At 40.1% G+C, this 14,449-nt stretch overlaps 1 protein-coding gene across 1 annotated transcript in view; it reads left to right on the forward strand.

Annotated features, from left to right (window-relative positions):
- LOC109928934 (regulator of G-protein signaling 5-like) overlaps positions 1 to 14,449 on the forward strand; it is a 49,667-nt gene that overhangs the window by 16,091 nt on the left and 19,127 nt on the right. The window contains exon 2 of the mRNA XM_020528865.2: positions 3,718 to 3,828. Coding sequence (XP_020384454.1) covers positions 3,718 to 3,828 — 111 coding nt within the window. The remainder of the gene's footprint in view (positions 1 to 3,717; positions 3,829 to 14,449) is intronic.

The following is a 14,449-nucleotide window of genomic DNA, read 5'->3' on the forward strand; positions in this document are numbered from 1 at the left end:
ATACACTAGATGGGGAGTGGGAGAGTGCATGCCAAAATCTGCAATAAGTAAATATTTAACAAGCCCATTGACTGCACCAATCAGTTTGGCAGCAACTGCCAAAAGTAGGACCCCCTCCTACTGAGGGATAGACATCCCACATCCCTACAGTAGCCCATTCACAATGTGCTATAACCAGGAGGATGGGATGTATCAGTTTGCAGTCAACCTTGCACCTTCCCTATAGAATACAGCCCATGGAACTATGAAAGTGCACAAGATAAAGACCACCATTAAGAGTATCTCTTGAATGCAGGCTAGCTCCAGCACAAGCATGTTGGGCCAGACAGCATATTTCCCAGTGGTAATTTTCATGCTATTAACTTCATGGAGGGATATTTGTATATAACTTTTTTACAACCAATTGACAAAATATAATGAAGCGAGTGTATAAAGCATCCTGCTAAGCTTGTCATGTATTTGTCAGGATCCAGCTGTGCATACATACCTTTGCTACATTTTTCATGCCTTTACGTTCCATGCTCTGGAGAATCCCTCACACAGTCAATATATCAAACTTGTATATTATACTGGATGCTCAGGCGGTGTCTGCATTCGTCTGTAGGAAATAGGCAAAAGTCCCTCAAGACACACATCTTTTCTAGCAGAGTAGAAACTTTGCCAACATTGACAAATAGCAGGCATTAAAAATATTACTGACTTTGGCAAACCGTGTCACCTTTTACTACAATTCCAATGACAATCAAGAAGTAATTTTGATTATTCAGCCTGTCAAAAAGGGGCCTCATGTGCTGTATCTTTCTGCTCATCCAGATGGGGAGGTTGCATGGCCATAGACATAGAGGCTGACAGTTCGGACATTTAAAATAATCTAAAGTTTTGCAAGTAGAGTGTTACTTCCTGTAATATTCACTGTTTGTTGATCACAGGTAAATAAAGATGAGCTGCAGGTTAAAATCCATTTGGAAGACAGGTAATTCCTGGTTGCAGAATATTACAAACATAAGCTTTAGGAGCAGAAGTAGGTCATTCAGCCCTTCAAGCCTGCTCCGCCATTCAATAAGATCCTGATTTATCTGTTTGTGTTGCAAGTTCCATGTTCGCATCTACCTCCAATCATCTTTTTATTCCCTTTCCAAACAAGAATCTATCTAACTCTGCTTTAAAAGTATTCAATGACCCTGTGTCCACTGCCCTTTTGAGGCAGACAAATCTATTCCTGTCTGAAATATGTATTATAATTATTGAATTAGATTTCCAAGTTCCTCTTGCACCCAAACCCATGTATTGTCAATGAACTGGTCTCTAGAGGTATATATGAGAGCAGTACCATTGTTGCTTGCACGAAGAACAATGTGGAAATTTTTATCATGACGAACAGCAGTTCAAGGTGATAAATCATGCTTTTGTATTCGCGTTCCTTTCTATTCTAGGGATTAATTGCGAAGGGCTCATTATTTTTCTGAATGCATTAAAAAAGAAGTTTATACTTTAACTCTGATAGTAAAGACCATTGTATATATTAATCTAGCACAGGATTAAAATACCTCCATATTTGGATGTTGTACACTCAGTTTATGTTAAAATCCTTCCTGAATTAACATCAAAATCTCGACTTGAGTCTCAGAAGCAGTGGGAACTTTTGTTTTAACAGCCCAATTCATTGGCTAGAGATAAGTTTTTGCTCTGCAGCAGTTCTGAGCTGGTTATGGAAAGCTGAAATCCAAAAAACAGGAGCATGCTGGAAATCATGCAATGGATCAGGCAACATCTGAGCAGCAAGAAATAGAGATGCAATGGAAGATCATCGACCAGAAGCATTAACTCTGTTTCTTTTTCTTTAGCTGCTGCCTGACCTGCTGAGTTTTTCCAGCATTTTTGATTTTATTTCAAATTTCCAGCAACTTCAGTCATCTGCTTTGGTTCAGAAATTGTTGATTGCACACTGTTTAATAGTGGCTGACAAACAGCAAAGATCGCCACAGGCGTTACAGCTGTTAAAAGGCTGTAGTACAGAATTGGACGGTTATAACTGGAGTGCACCATTTGCTAATCACTAAGCTGTTAGAGAGGTTGCTACTCTTCCAAGTGTTGTTAAAATTTGTTTCATTTGTTTGTCCTAAACTGGAAGCACTTATCTTTGTGTTATTAGCATCTCACATACAGCAAAGAAGCAAGAAATTTAGCCCAACAACTTCACTGCGATGTTTATGCCCCTGATGAACCTCATCCCACTCTCCTTCATCTGAACCAACCAACATACCCCTGTATTCTTTTAACTTGCTCACATTTATCTAGTTTCCTCTTAAAGAGTTTGGGACATATATGTTACATCTGGAGTTTATGGGAGATTTCCCATCAGTTCAATTGTAGTTTATTTGCCAATAGCAGTCATCAGTAACAGTGACATTAAATGAATTTCATAATCATTGCATAAAATGACCCTCACGTGCATGTAAGTATTATGACTCTTACTGCCAAGGAAAATATTATTCTCAGTCAGAAAGATATGACTCCAAGAAGATAAAATATGCTCTCAGTATTATTGCCACTCTTCACTACAATGCCATCAATAGTTTGGAATTGTTTTCCTTCTGGCCTGTAATAAAGAACATACATTTAATATCTGGTTTCAATAAACTGCGTCATCTCGGGCAGCAGTGTGATATGATAAAAATCTCCTTTCTTGTGAAATTGGCCACAATCCCCTTCTCCATGAAGGTGTTCACTAGATTTCAGTCCAGTCGACGACTTATAACCTAAAAACAAAGAAATGAGGGAGGCGATTCTGCTAAATAACTGGAGTTTCATACCCATGTAAAAAGTCATGTCTGTAGATGTTACCTGTACTGATTTCAAGGCAGTAATGTAACTCAATAAATCAAAGAACTGACATACATCTTTTGACATACCCAACACCAGGCTCATTTTAAAAAAGAGCTTAAGAAAAAACAGATCATTTGACCCAAACGGTCTCTGCCAGTATATCTGTTAATGCTCCACAGAAGCTTTCTCCAGTCCTACTTCCCTTACCACAAAAGATTCTTCTTATTCAAAGGAATATGAGGATATCTTGTCCCTCCTATCATTATGCACTGCATCACAATTCTTTAGTGTTTATAGGTCGAAACCCAAAACGTTTACTTTCCTGCTCCTCTGATGCTGTCTGATCTGCTGTGCTTTTCCACCCTCACACCTATAGCTATTTACATTCCCACATTGCAAGTTTACTAGTTTCTTCTTGTACTTCTTCCTAAGTATTAACTGCATTCCCCTAAATTAGTGTCCTCTGCAAACATAAATTTTGTACTTTTGCTTGAGTCCAAAGCAATATAAATGACAAAGAACAGTGGTCCAGCAATGCTCCTTGTGGAACTCCACTTTCCATCTTTTGCCAGTGAATAGTGACTTTTAACTCTTTCAGTGCTTTTCCTTGTTTTATAGCCAGATTTTAAGTTTGTGAGGTTATAAATAAGGCTTTATGGTAAACAAATGTAGACATCTAAATTGATTTGAGATGATTCAATTCGTAGAAAGAATGACATTTTCATGGGAGTTGAAGGGCCAGATAAACATCAAAATAGTCTCAGTTTAGTCATGCTAGGAGACAACTGTCCAAACTTCAATCCGCCAACTGTTTGACTTATTATATTTGGAAATCTAATCTTTCATGAAGTAAACAACCAACAACATTCATTTTTCTGCTTTATCTTACAGGGCCAAAGAAATAAAAACGAAACTGGGCATTCTGCTGCAGAAGCCGGAGATGATCTCTGAGTACATCATCCCGTACTCAGATAAAGCTGAGAAATCAGCCAAACCCCACAGGTAATAGATGATGATCAAGAAAATTTATTAGAATCACAAAGTAGACACTCTTCTATCCATTAAACATGTGTGTATAATTGTTATTGTTTAATAAATCCATGTTTGTTCCCTTGTATTAAATCTCTTCAAATGTTATTGAAACGATGGCCCATTGTATTCATTTTTTGACAGGAGAAAAACCATTTGCTAAAAAATGAATTTGATAACCTCTCCACGGAAAACTTAAAGGTCTGACCCTCTTGTTGATTTTAGACTAATCTGTACTGAACAGTTCTAATAAGCACTTGACTTATTATGGTTGTTATTGTGAGCAAACAACGTTGCTCGCAAGTCAAAATAATGTGTTGCTTTGAGTCAAAATCTCAAAGCCTAAATAATCTAAGGCTGTTATCAACAGTGTCCCATGACTAGAAGAGAATAGTTTAGGTTAGATGGGCTTCAGATTGGTTTCACAGGTCGGCACAACATCGAGGGCCGAAGGGCCTGTACTGCGCTGTAATGTTCTATGTTCTATGAGATCCGGCTATTTCCTTAACACCACTGATAATGTTAACACTGATAACATGGTGTACTGGTTGAAGAAGTTAAGTATATAGCCGTAACTTTTCAATATGAAAATGCTAAGCTTTTCCAGCAATCTCTCTATTTTTGTTTAGAAAACCACGATTTGGAGGTGGCATTAAAGTAACAGGAGTATTAGTCATTTACTGAGAAAATAGACGGGATAACTTTAAAAAGCTCAAAGCGTTATTTTTCCTACTGAGGTCTTTTAAGGATTTAAACAAGATGCTTAATTCTTTCCAAAAACTACAAAAGTATTTGAATGCAATTTTAACAAATTAGCTATTGTGGTGGGCATCACGTACGGTTCAGGAGTACATCTCCCAGCCTATTTTGCAAAACATTGTTCCTGATTTTGTGCCCATTTAGGCCCTGACTCAAACAACTTTGGGGCATTTTTCATCTTTAGGATGTATTGAGTCAGTGGGAGGATGAGTTGTCAACCCATTGACGCTGAAAGGAGGTGCAATCCATTTTATTGCTTGGCTTTCGCATACTCAAACCAGGCAAGCTGGCAGCATTAAACACGCTGCTAATAGGCAGTTGATCACTTGGGGTTGCTTTGAAATACAACAGGGGATCCAGTCAACACATACCAGCAGTTCAAGGGTAATAGCACCAAAGCTATCAGCAGCAAAGTTGGAAAATAACCTTATTTTAGGCTGCAGGATGCATAATGCCTAACACTCCCAAGACAAGGGAAAAATGGTCGCCTTATCTGCTTCCAGATCTCCCTTGCAACCCTGCTAGAAATGCCTATCTCACCCATGCCCATGAGCAGGTTGAGGAACAACATGTGTTCAAACAAAAATGGTGCTGGGGCTCTGATTTTATTTAATTATTACATAGAAGCCCTGTTTATTTTTGACATTGGCTATGTAAACTGAAGGTCAACTGAACATCAGAATTATGGACCTCCAATAGCAAGGCTTTTATTCTCATTCCAATTTTATGCCCAGGTTTCACACAAAGGCAAGGGATTATTGAGATAGATACATGCACTTAGAGTCAAAGAGTCATGCAACACAGAAACAGACCTTTCAGCCCAACTTGTCTGTGCCAACCAGGTTTGCTAAACTGAACTAGTCCCATTTGCCTGTATTTGGTCCATATCCCTCTAAACCTTTCCTATCCATGTACCCGTCCAAACAATATTTAAATGTTGTGACTGTACCCGCTTCTACCAATTCCTCAGGCAGCTCGTTCTATAAATACCCCATCCTGGGTGAAAAGGTTGTCCCTCAGGTACCTTTCATTTCTTAAATAAAAATCAAAAGAACTGTGAATGCTGAAAATCAGAAACAAAAACAGAAATTGCTGGAAAAGGTCAGCGGTTCTGGCAGCATCTGTAGAGAGAAATCAGTGTTAATGTTTCAGGTCCAGTGACTCTTCCTCAGAACTGTCTATAAATATGGCATGGAGCAAGGTCCGACTGGTTCTGTTTCACTGGACCTGAAACATTAACTCTGATTTCTCTTCACAGATGCCACTTGACCTGCTGAGTTTTCCAAGCAATTTCTGTTTTTGCCTTTTATATCTTTCCACTCTCACCTTAAACCTATGCCCTCTAGTTTTGGACTCCCCTACCCTGGGGAAAAGATCTTACCTTATCTATGTCTCTCATGACTTCATAAATGTCTATAAGGTCATTCTTCAACCTCCAACACTTCAGGGTAAAAAAATCCCAGCCTTTCCAGCCTCTCCTTATAGATGACCCCTTCAAGTGCATGAAATTCCAACATAGTGCACCATGCAGCTAACTAATAATTTCTTTTGAGTAGATGAAGATCAGAGTGCAAGGAATATACCAGTATTTACAAAAAAGACTGTTGAGCTTGAGATTTGAGACATTGGCTGCTTTGAACTGGATTATTTCTGATTTTGCTAATAGACACAGGCTTGAAGTCAACAACTATTTCTTTACCGTTCCATCTTAGACTGTCGCCCGGAGCTAATTATGGTGAAAGTTGGAAATGTAACTGCAGGCCTATCTAGATACATTTCAGGTACATTTGGTACTTCTATTTAGACTTTAGATGGATTTAACCCCCAACTAGTTAGTCTATTCACTTTGTAAATTCCTGACTGAATTTGATTAACCATGCCAATTTGGATCATTCAGAGTTACAGTGAATAATAAGAACATAAGAGCATAAGAAATAGGAGCAGGAGTGGACCATCTGGCTCATCAAGCCTGCTCCGCCATTCAATAAGATCATGGCTGATCTTTTCATGGACTCAGCTCCACTTACCTGCTCACCATAACTCTTAATCCCTTTACTGTTCAAAAATCTATCTTTGCCTTAATGTTAATCTTTAGAACAGCTATTTTAGGTTTCCAAGAACTTTAATTTCCTCCTGAATAACATCCAGAATAGAGCATGGTTTCTGGATGATTGGATTATCAGAAATCTGAAATGAGATGTTTTGAACTTTGTCAAGAATGATGCAAATTCAACTTCAAGCTTTGTCCTAATATCCGAGCATAATCTGTTTTTGCCATATGTGATTTCTTCACTGGAAACTGAAATGGCCAAGCAAAAATCTAACAGCTGGTATGACAATAATTAGCTGCTTTCAAATCAAGGAACTTTGGAACATTCCGTTAAAGAATAACGGAAACTGTTCAAAGCAGAGGATGGCGTGTTATTGCATATGATGCGTTTAATCCATTAGAGGTCATCCAGTGTTTGGTGAACATTATGCCAGGAATATGCATTCCTGAAGCTGCAGGTCTCCTGGAATGTTCCTACAAATGGTAGAGACTAAAGAAAGCAGCTTTCATCAGTAAAACTGGAGTGAGCCACAGGGAAGTTCTCCAAGATTTTTCTATTCCACCAGGGAAATCTCTCACAGCAACTGGCCACACCATTGTAGCCATAACAAGATCAGGAAGTCAACTTGTGTTGAAATATATATTGACCATGTTCAGTCATCTCTCTGTTAAACAATTAATGGAAACTCAAGCCTAATAACAAAAGATTTGAGACAAACTGATTAGCTTCATCACTATAACATTTCACAGTTGCAGGCAATGAACTACTTTTGAATAAACTTGCCAACTAATATGGCACAGAGCAAGGTCCCACAAGTGACCATAAAATAAACAGCTGTATAATCTCTCAACAGAAATTGCTGGAAATACTCAGGCAACACTGATGGAGCAAGAAAAAAAAATTAACAGGCAGAATTTAATACACCCCAAAAGGCAGATTCAGAGGCAGGGGTCAGTTCAATCTTAGTAGAAGGGTTTGATGGAAATGCCACAGCTTTCCAGCTTTGCTGCAATGAATTCTGGACAGGAAGTTTTTCAGGCAGCTTTCCCACCTGGAGGTCCATTGGCAGCCTCATCTTGCTGGGCTGGGAGGAAGTCACATTATCAAGGGAGGGCACCCTTCTGGTGGCAGTGGTAGCCTTTACTGAAATGCACTAGGCGCTCACTTAACAGACCATGCCACTGGAAGGTTGAGGGTTGGGGAATGGCACCCAAGGAAGTCAGCTGTCTGCTTTGTTTTAGATCTCCCTCCCCACCTCAGTCAGCATGTCGATCCTTGGAAACTCCATCTCACTTTACCTAGCTCTCTCCAAGCCTAATTCTCTGACTAGGTCCCAGGACAGTATTGGCAGTGGCCACTTCTTTTGGATACTGGCCATATATCTAGGGTGTCAGAGATCAGGTCAGCATGGGTGTCACAAGGTTTCATTTGGATAACAAGCCCCCTGCTTACCACAGTCAATTCCACCTGTATTTCAGGTAGGCGCCCTTCCATCAGACCTCAGAAAAGTTGGAGATTTGAACAAGTGCAATGACAGGGAAAAATGGGAGAGGCGGGAAGAAAGATTTTGGTTTCATGGTTTTAGTTGAGGAATTAGTGGTAGAGAAGACATCAGGCTCTTGCTTTTCTTCAAATATAACTTGCACCTAAAAAGCATCTCCTCTGGAAGGTGTTCCCCTGTTGAATCTATGCTTCCTCGGCACAACACAAAAGCATCAGCCAAGTCTGTATACTCAAGTCTGAGAATAGGGCTTGAACGTCTGAATTTCTGGTTTGGAAGCGAGAGCGTAACCCAGTGAGCAACCCTGATACATGTAAATAAAAGGACTGAGATGCAGTGAAACAGATTCTAATGTTTTCAGTTACTTGACACAAACACTGTTGCCTGAAGGGAACAGTTTGTGTTTTAACAGATTATAGCAAATAAAACCACATTGCTTTCACAACAATCCCCTGAAGCAAGTTGCATAAGTGAATTACTGCTGAGCTGCATCTCCTGTTTTTCTAAGTGGTTAGGCATGACTGTTACGGATTATTCCATATACAAAATAATGGAAAAACAAATGACGATAATTTAACATTATCTGTTGATGTTAGATGGAGGTCGCATTGAGATAAAGCTGCAAATTTACAGAGAATATCACAGATCTGTCTCTTAGATCATTACAAACAGCTTACATAAACCCATATAGATTACTAGAAGGCACAAGCAAGCATCATGGTAGTTGTCCAATTAAGATAGAATTCTACAAATGCAATCAACCCATAAGAATAATGGATGATTTGAGTGAGAACCCAGCCATTACTTTTTCTATCTGTTCCCTTGCAATGAATGAAATTTGCCTTGCCTTCAAAGGAATAAGTTAGTTTCTTTTATTCCACTAACAAAACACACTAATAAGGTGTTCACTCCTTCAGAATCAATGTTCATGTTACATTGAACTCCACCCAATTTGCTGATGCCACAGAAACTTTAGTGAGGACAGTTGAGTTCTGTATGAATACCTGAAGAAAACAGACATATTCTATGTGGCTCCCAAAAGTCCTTAGTATTTATACCTGACTTGAAAAGCAAACTGTACCTATTGCTAGCATGCTACAAACTGTTGTAGAAGACAAGTAACTCTTCTGTGCAATCATACCAGTGGTCTACCTACTACCCCTGATAATTAGTTGGGCCCTTGACTCATCAAAGAAAGTAAACTGGAGGCAGCAAACCATCTAAGTCACAATACCACATTTTGGTGATGATAGAATGTGAAAGTACAGCACCAACCTCTTGTGAACTATACTACTAATACTTGGAATCAACTGGAGACAAAACAATTGGGTTTTTGAAATGAAATTCTAATTGTTATGCACTGGTGGAAAATTAGATTTAAGTCCTGCTGATCAATTTTTAGGTTTGAACCATGTTGAAAGAACAATTTAAAATCTTTTACTGCTGTAAAGATGTGATTTAAGCAGTGCTGAGGATGGTAGTGTCAGTACTATCAACCCCAGTATGTGAAATGGATTTTCCCCATTCGGGAACTACTTTGTAACTCCTCAGACACAAAGCTGCAGTTTTCCATATTCATTGTTTCTATCTTTCCATCGAATCTATACAATTGGCATTCATGTAAATAATCTTTGTTTACAATGTTATGAAGTGTGATTGTAATCTTTCAGCATTTATGAACACCTAATGACAGAATAAAATAATTAAGGCTCTTTCCAAAGAATCACATTTCTGTATCTGCACCTTTTAATGAACCTGTTTCTCTGTTGTTTGAACACGGAAGCAAGCTGCATTGATGCTGCATTCAACATTATATATGGTGCATCTTATTAAAGCTTAGCAAGAACAATCCATGCCATTACAGTAATCCGCAATCATCATGGAACAAATAAATAGAAAATCAGAATAGCTTAAAAAAATAGAAGTAGAAGACAAACAGCAAATTGGAGATAGTTAAAAAATATTTTTAAGGAAAAGGGGTGAATGATATACATTATCAATGGAGCATGCAAGTATTTGGGCCAATTGAACTTAAAACATAATTTCCTGTAAAGCGCTTGCTAAAATGCAATTATGTGACTCGTGCTTTGGCTGTCTTTGTTTTTGCTAAATTTGTTGCATACCTAGACTTTTTGAGTTATGTGGTGCAACTGATTTGTGTCCATTAGAGGTGTTCTGTTTTCAATATCTGTTCCCTTTCTTCCCACTGGTATCCCTCTATCCCTCCCCATTAGATGGTTTTAAAGACTTTCAAACAGATAAAGCCAGCTTGGAGGAGCCAGCAACATGTATAATTAATCAATACTGTCTGTTTTCCACAGGGAAAACATATTATGACTATGTTGCAAATACTTTGCAATTCTGAGCAAATATTGAACTCAGTGTTGGCTGCTGGTAACAGCTGTTTGCATTTTAGAAAGCAACAGAAGGCAGTAAAGTTGATTTCTGTCAGTTAACAAGTACTTCATGACTGTAGTTTGCTTTACTCATTTCCAGATTTTGTACAATCCTTAGCCAGATTGTTCTAATTACAGAATATTTATTGAACGGAAAAACCAATGGATGTGAACATTTGCCCAATTTATTTCCAGAATGACAACTACGAAGTTGCTACAATGTAAATAAATGTACCGCTCCTCATTCCCATTTAAGGCTTAAGCTGAACAACTTTCCCAGAGGTACACGCATGTTCTAAGGTAACCCTGAACTGAATGTATTTTTTCGGGCAATCCATTTCCGTAAGTGTTTTTAGCTTTCCAGATTGCCAAAGGAATGTTACAATTTCGGAAGGAAATATGCAATTACATTTTTGGTATTGAGAAAAACTACAATTCCTAATCCTGCCAGTGCTTTGATGGATTGATTAATTTATTGTTGTCGCAAGTACTGAAATACAATGAAAAGTGGTGTTTTGTATGCTATAGGGGCAGATCATACCATACAGGGTATATCAGGTAGCTGAAAAGTATAGACTACAGAGTTACAACTGCAAAGAAGGTACAGCGAGAGAGATCAGAAATAACATTTAAGACGTCCTTTCAAAAGTCTGAAAACTGTGGGGATGAAGCTGTTCTTAAATCTGTGTAAAGGTGTGTTCAATCTTTTATATTTTCTGTCTGATGGAAGAGAGGATAACCAGGGTGGGAGGGGTCCTTGATTATGTTGGCTGCTTTCCTGAGACAGCAGAAAGTATAGATGAGTCAATGGATAGAAGGTAGGTTTGCATCATGGACTAAGCTATCTTTTCAACCCTGTAGTTTCTTGTGGTCTTGGGAACAGCAATTGCCAAACCACATTGAAGTGTCCAGATTTGATGCTTTCCGTGGTGCATCTATAAAATTTGGTAGGAGTCCTCATGGACATGCAGAATTTCCTTAGCCTCCCGAGGAAGTAGGGACATTGTTGTGCTTTCTTGACCATCACATCGACTTGGGTGGACCAGAACAGATTGTTGATGATCATCACTCCCAAAAACTTGACACTCTCAATCATTTCCACCTCAGCACCATTCATGTGTCTATTTAGCATCTATTTCAGGGTAGCATGCAAACTGTTAGGTCAGAGGTCATTGACTCTGGGCAAATGAGAAAGACAAGAAAAATAAAACAAAAGAATGAAGGGCAAACTGGATAGGTAAGTGAGATAGAGAAAAGAATACAACAGGAGAAACAAAGAAAACACTCCAGTAACGATGCCAGGGAGAGACAAAATAGCAAACCAAACAAAACATACATGAAGAAACAGGAAAGTAAAAACAGTGGAGAAGAAAAAAGTTCAAAAAATTGAATGAGAACTTAGCTTTTTGTTTTTTTTCTTAAACTGTGGTAATGTGGGGTCACAATGTGTTCAGTTGTTCTTATATTCAACCTTCTGATCACTCGTGTACAACTTTAGAGTCAGCTATAGAATAAAATTAAATCATCTTTGGGTGTAGTTTTTTTAAAATCTGGACAGATTCAGAGGCAATGAAGGTTAAGCACTTTACGCATTTGTTGTTAGAAGGTTGAAGGAGGAAATGGGGCGTATTTTCTTTGCCTTATCACTTTTAGGGCTGCTAACAGCCGAAAATGAAGAAGGAATTTCTCCTCATCCATCAACAGTTACATTTGGAACCAAGTCCCAGTGGAAGAAGCACATTCCTCAAACTCATTTTGATACTCACTCTCCCATTATGAAATATATGCTTCTCTTTCAAAGTAGTTTCACATGTAAAGGATCAGCCATTCTTTTATGAGGAATTCTAAACTCTCAACCACATCTTAATAACATTTTCACAGCTGAATGTTTCCAGCTTTTAAAATACTAATTTCTGGTTTGTTTTTCGTATGTGATAAATGATAATTATAGAGGTTTCAGCCCAAAAAAAGAGACAAAACTTGATTCAAATAAATATTTAAATCTCAATCGTTGTTATAGTTTGCATCATCAACAAACATTTTGCTCATTACATTTTGCAAACATGACACATCACTGAACCTGACATCAGCAGACTTCTTTTCTGGAATTAAACACTCACATTATCTTCATGTGATTTAGCCTTCACATATCAGGTCAAAATAAGTTCAGTAAGTGGATTTCGTTGATCCCTGGGAAGATAATGCACCAGAAATTGCTTGCCAAAATAATGGTGAGGTTAATAGTGCTTCACAGCAAGTTCAGAAGAGGGGCTGGTGTGCAATTAACTTTGTGAAAATAGCATTGTGCAGTCTAATGTAGCATCAAAATATAATAAATAGGATGAAGTGTATAGGAGATACAAACTAAACTTATCATATGGCTCAGAGATAGTAGGAACTGCAGATGCTGGAGAATCCGAGACAACAAGGTGCAGGGCTGGATGAACACAGCAGGCCAAGCAGCATCATAGGAGCAGAAGGGCTGACGTTTCGGGCCTAGACCCTTCATCAGAAATGGGGAGGGGAAGGGGGTTCTGAAATAAATAGGGAGAGAGTGGGAGGCGGATAGAAGATGGATAGAGGAGAAGATAGGTGGAGAGGAAACAAACAGGTCGAAGAGGCGGGGATGGGGCCAGTAAAGGTGAGTGTAGGTAGGGAGTTAGGGAGGGGATAGGTCAGTCCAGGGAGGACGGACAGGTCAAGGGGGCGGGATGAGGTTAGTCGGTAGGAGATGGAGGTGCGGCTTGAGGTGGGAGGAGGGGATAGGTGGGAGGAAGAACAGGTTAGGGAGGCAGGGACAAGCTGGACTGGTTTTGGGATGCGGTAGGGGGAGGGGAGATTTTGAAGCTTGTGAAATCCACATTGATACCATTGGGCTGCAGGGTTCCCAAGCGGAATATGAGTTGCTGTTCCTGCAACCTTCGGGTGGCATCGTTGTGGCACTGCAGGAGGCCCAGGATGGACATGTCGTCTGAGGAATGGGAGGGGGAGTTGAAATGGTTCGCGACTGGGAGGTGCAGTTGTTTATTGCGAACCGAGCGTAGGTGTTCTGCAAAGCGGTCCCCGAGCCTCCGCTTGGTTTCCCCGATGTAGAGGAAGCCACACCGGGTACAGCGGATGCAGTATACCACATTGGCAGATGTGCAGGTGAACATCTGCTTGATGTGGAAAGTCTTCTTGGGGCCTGGGATGGGGGTGAGGGAGGAGGTATGGGGGCAGGTGTAGCACTTCCTGCGGTTGCAGGGAAAAGTGCCGGGTGTGGTGGAGCTGGAGGGGAGTGTGGAGCGGACAAGGGAGTCACGGAGAGAGTTGTCCCTCCGGAAAGCAGATAAAGGTGGGGAGGGAAAGATGTCTTTGGTGGTGGGGTCGGATTGCAGATGGCGGAAGTGTCGGAGGATGATGCGTTGGATCCGGAGGTTGGTGGGGTGGTACGTGAGGACGAGGGGGATTCTTTTTTGGTTTTTATTGCGTGGACGGGGTGTGAGGGATGAGGTGCGGGAGATGTGGGAGACACGGTTGAGGGCGTTCTCGACCACCGAGGAGGGGAAGTTACGGTCCTTGAAAAACGAGGACAACTGAGATGTACGGGAGTGGAATGCCTCATCCTGGGAGCAGATGCGGCGGAGGCGAAGGAATTGGGAATAGGGGATAGCATTTTTGCAGGAAGGTGGGTGGGAGGAGGAGTATTCTAGGTAGCTGTGGGAGTCGGTGGGCTTGAAATGAATATCGGTTTCTAGGTGGTTGCCCGATATGGAGACAGAGAGGTCCAGGAAGGGGAGAGAGGTGTTAGAGATGGTCCAGGTAAATTTAAGGTTGGGGTGGAAGGTGTTAGTGAAGTGTATGAACTGTTCGAGCTCCTCGTGGGAGCACGAGGCGGCGCCGATACA

The sequence above is a fragment of the Rhincodon typus genome, chromosome 10 (assembly GCF_021869965.1).
Source record: "Rhincodon typus isolate 14 chromosome 10, sRhiTyp1.1, whole genome shotgun sequence".
Lineage (NCBI taxonomy): Eukaryota > Metazoa > Chordata > Chondrichthyes > Orectolobiformes > Rhincodontidae > Rhincodon > Rhincodon typus.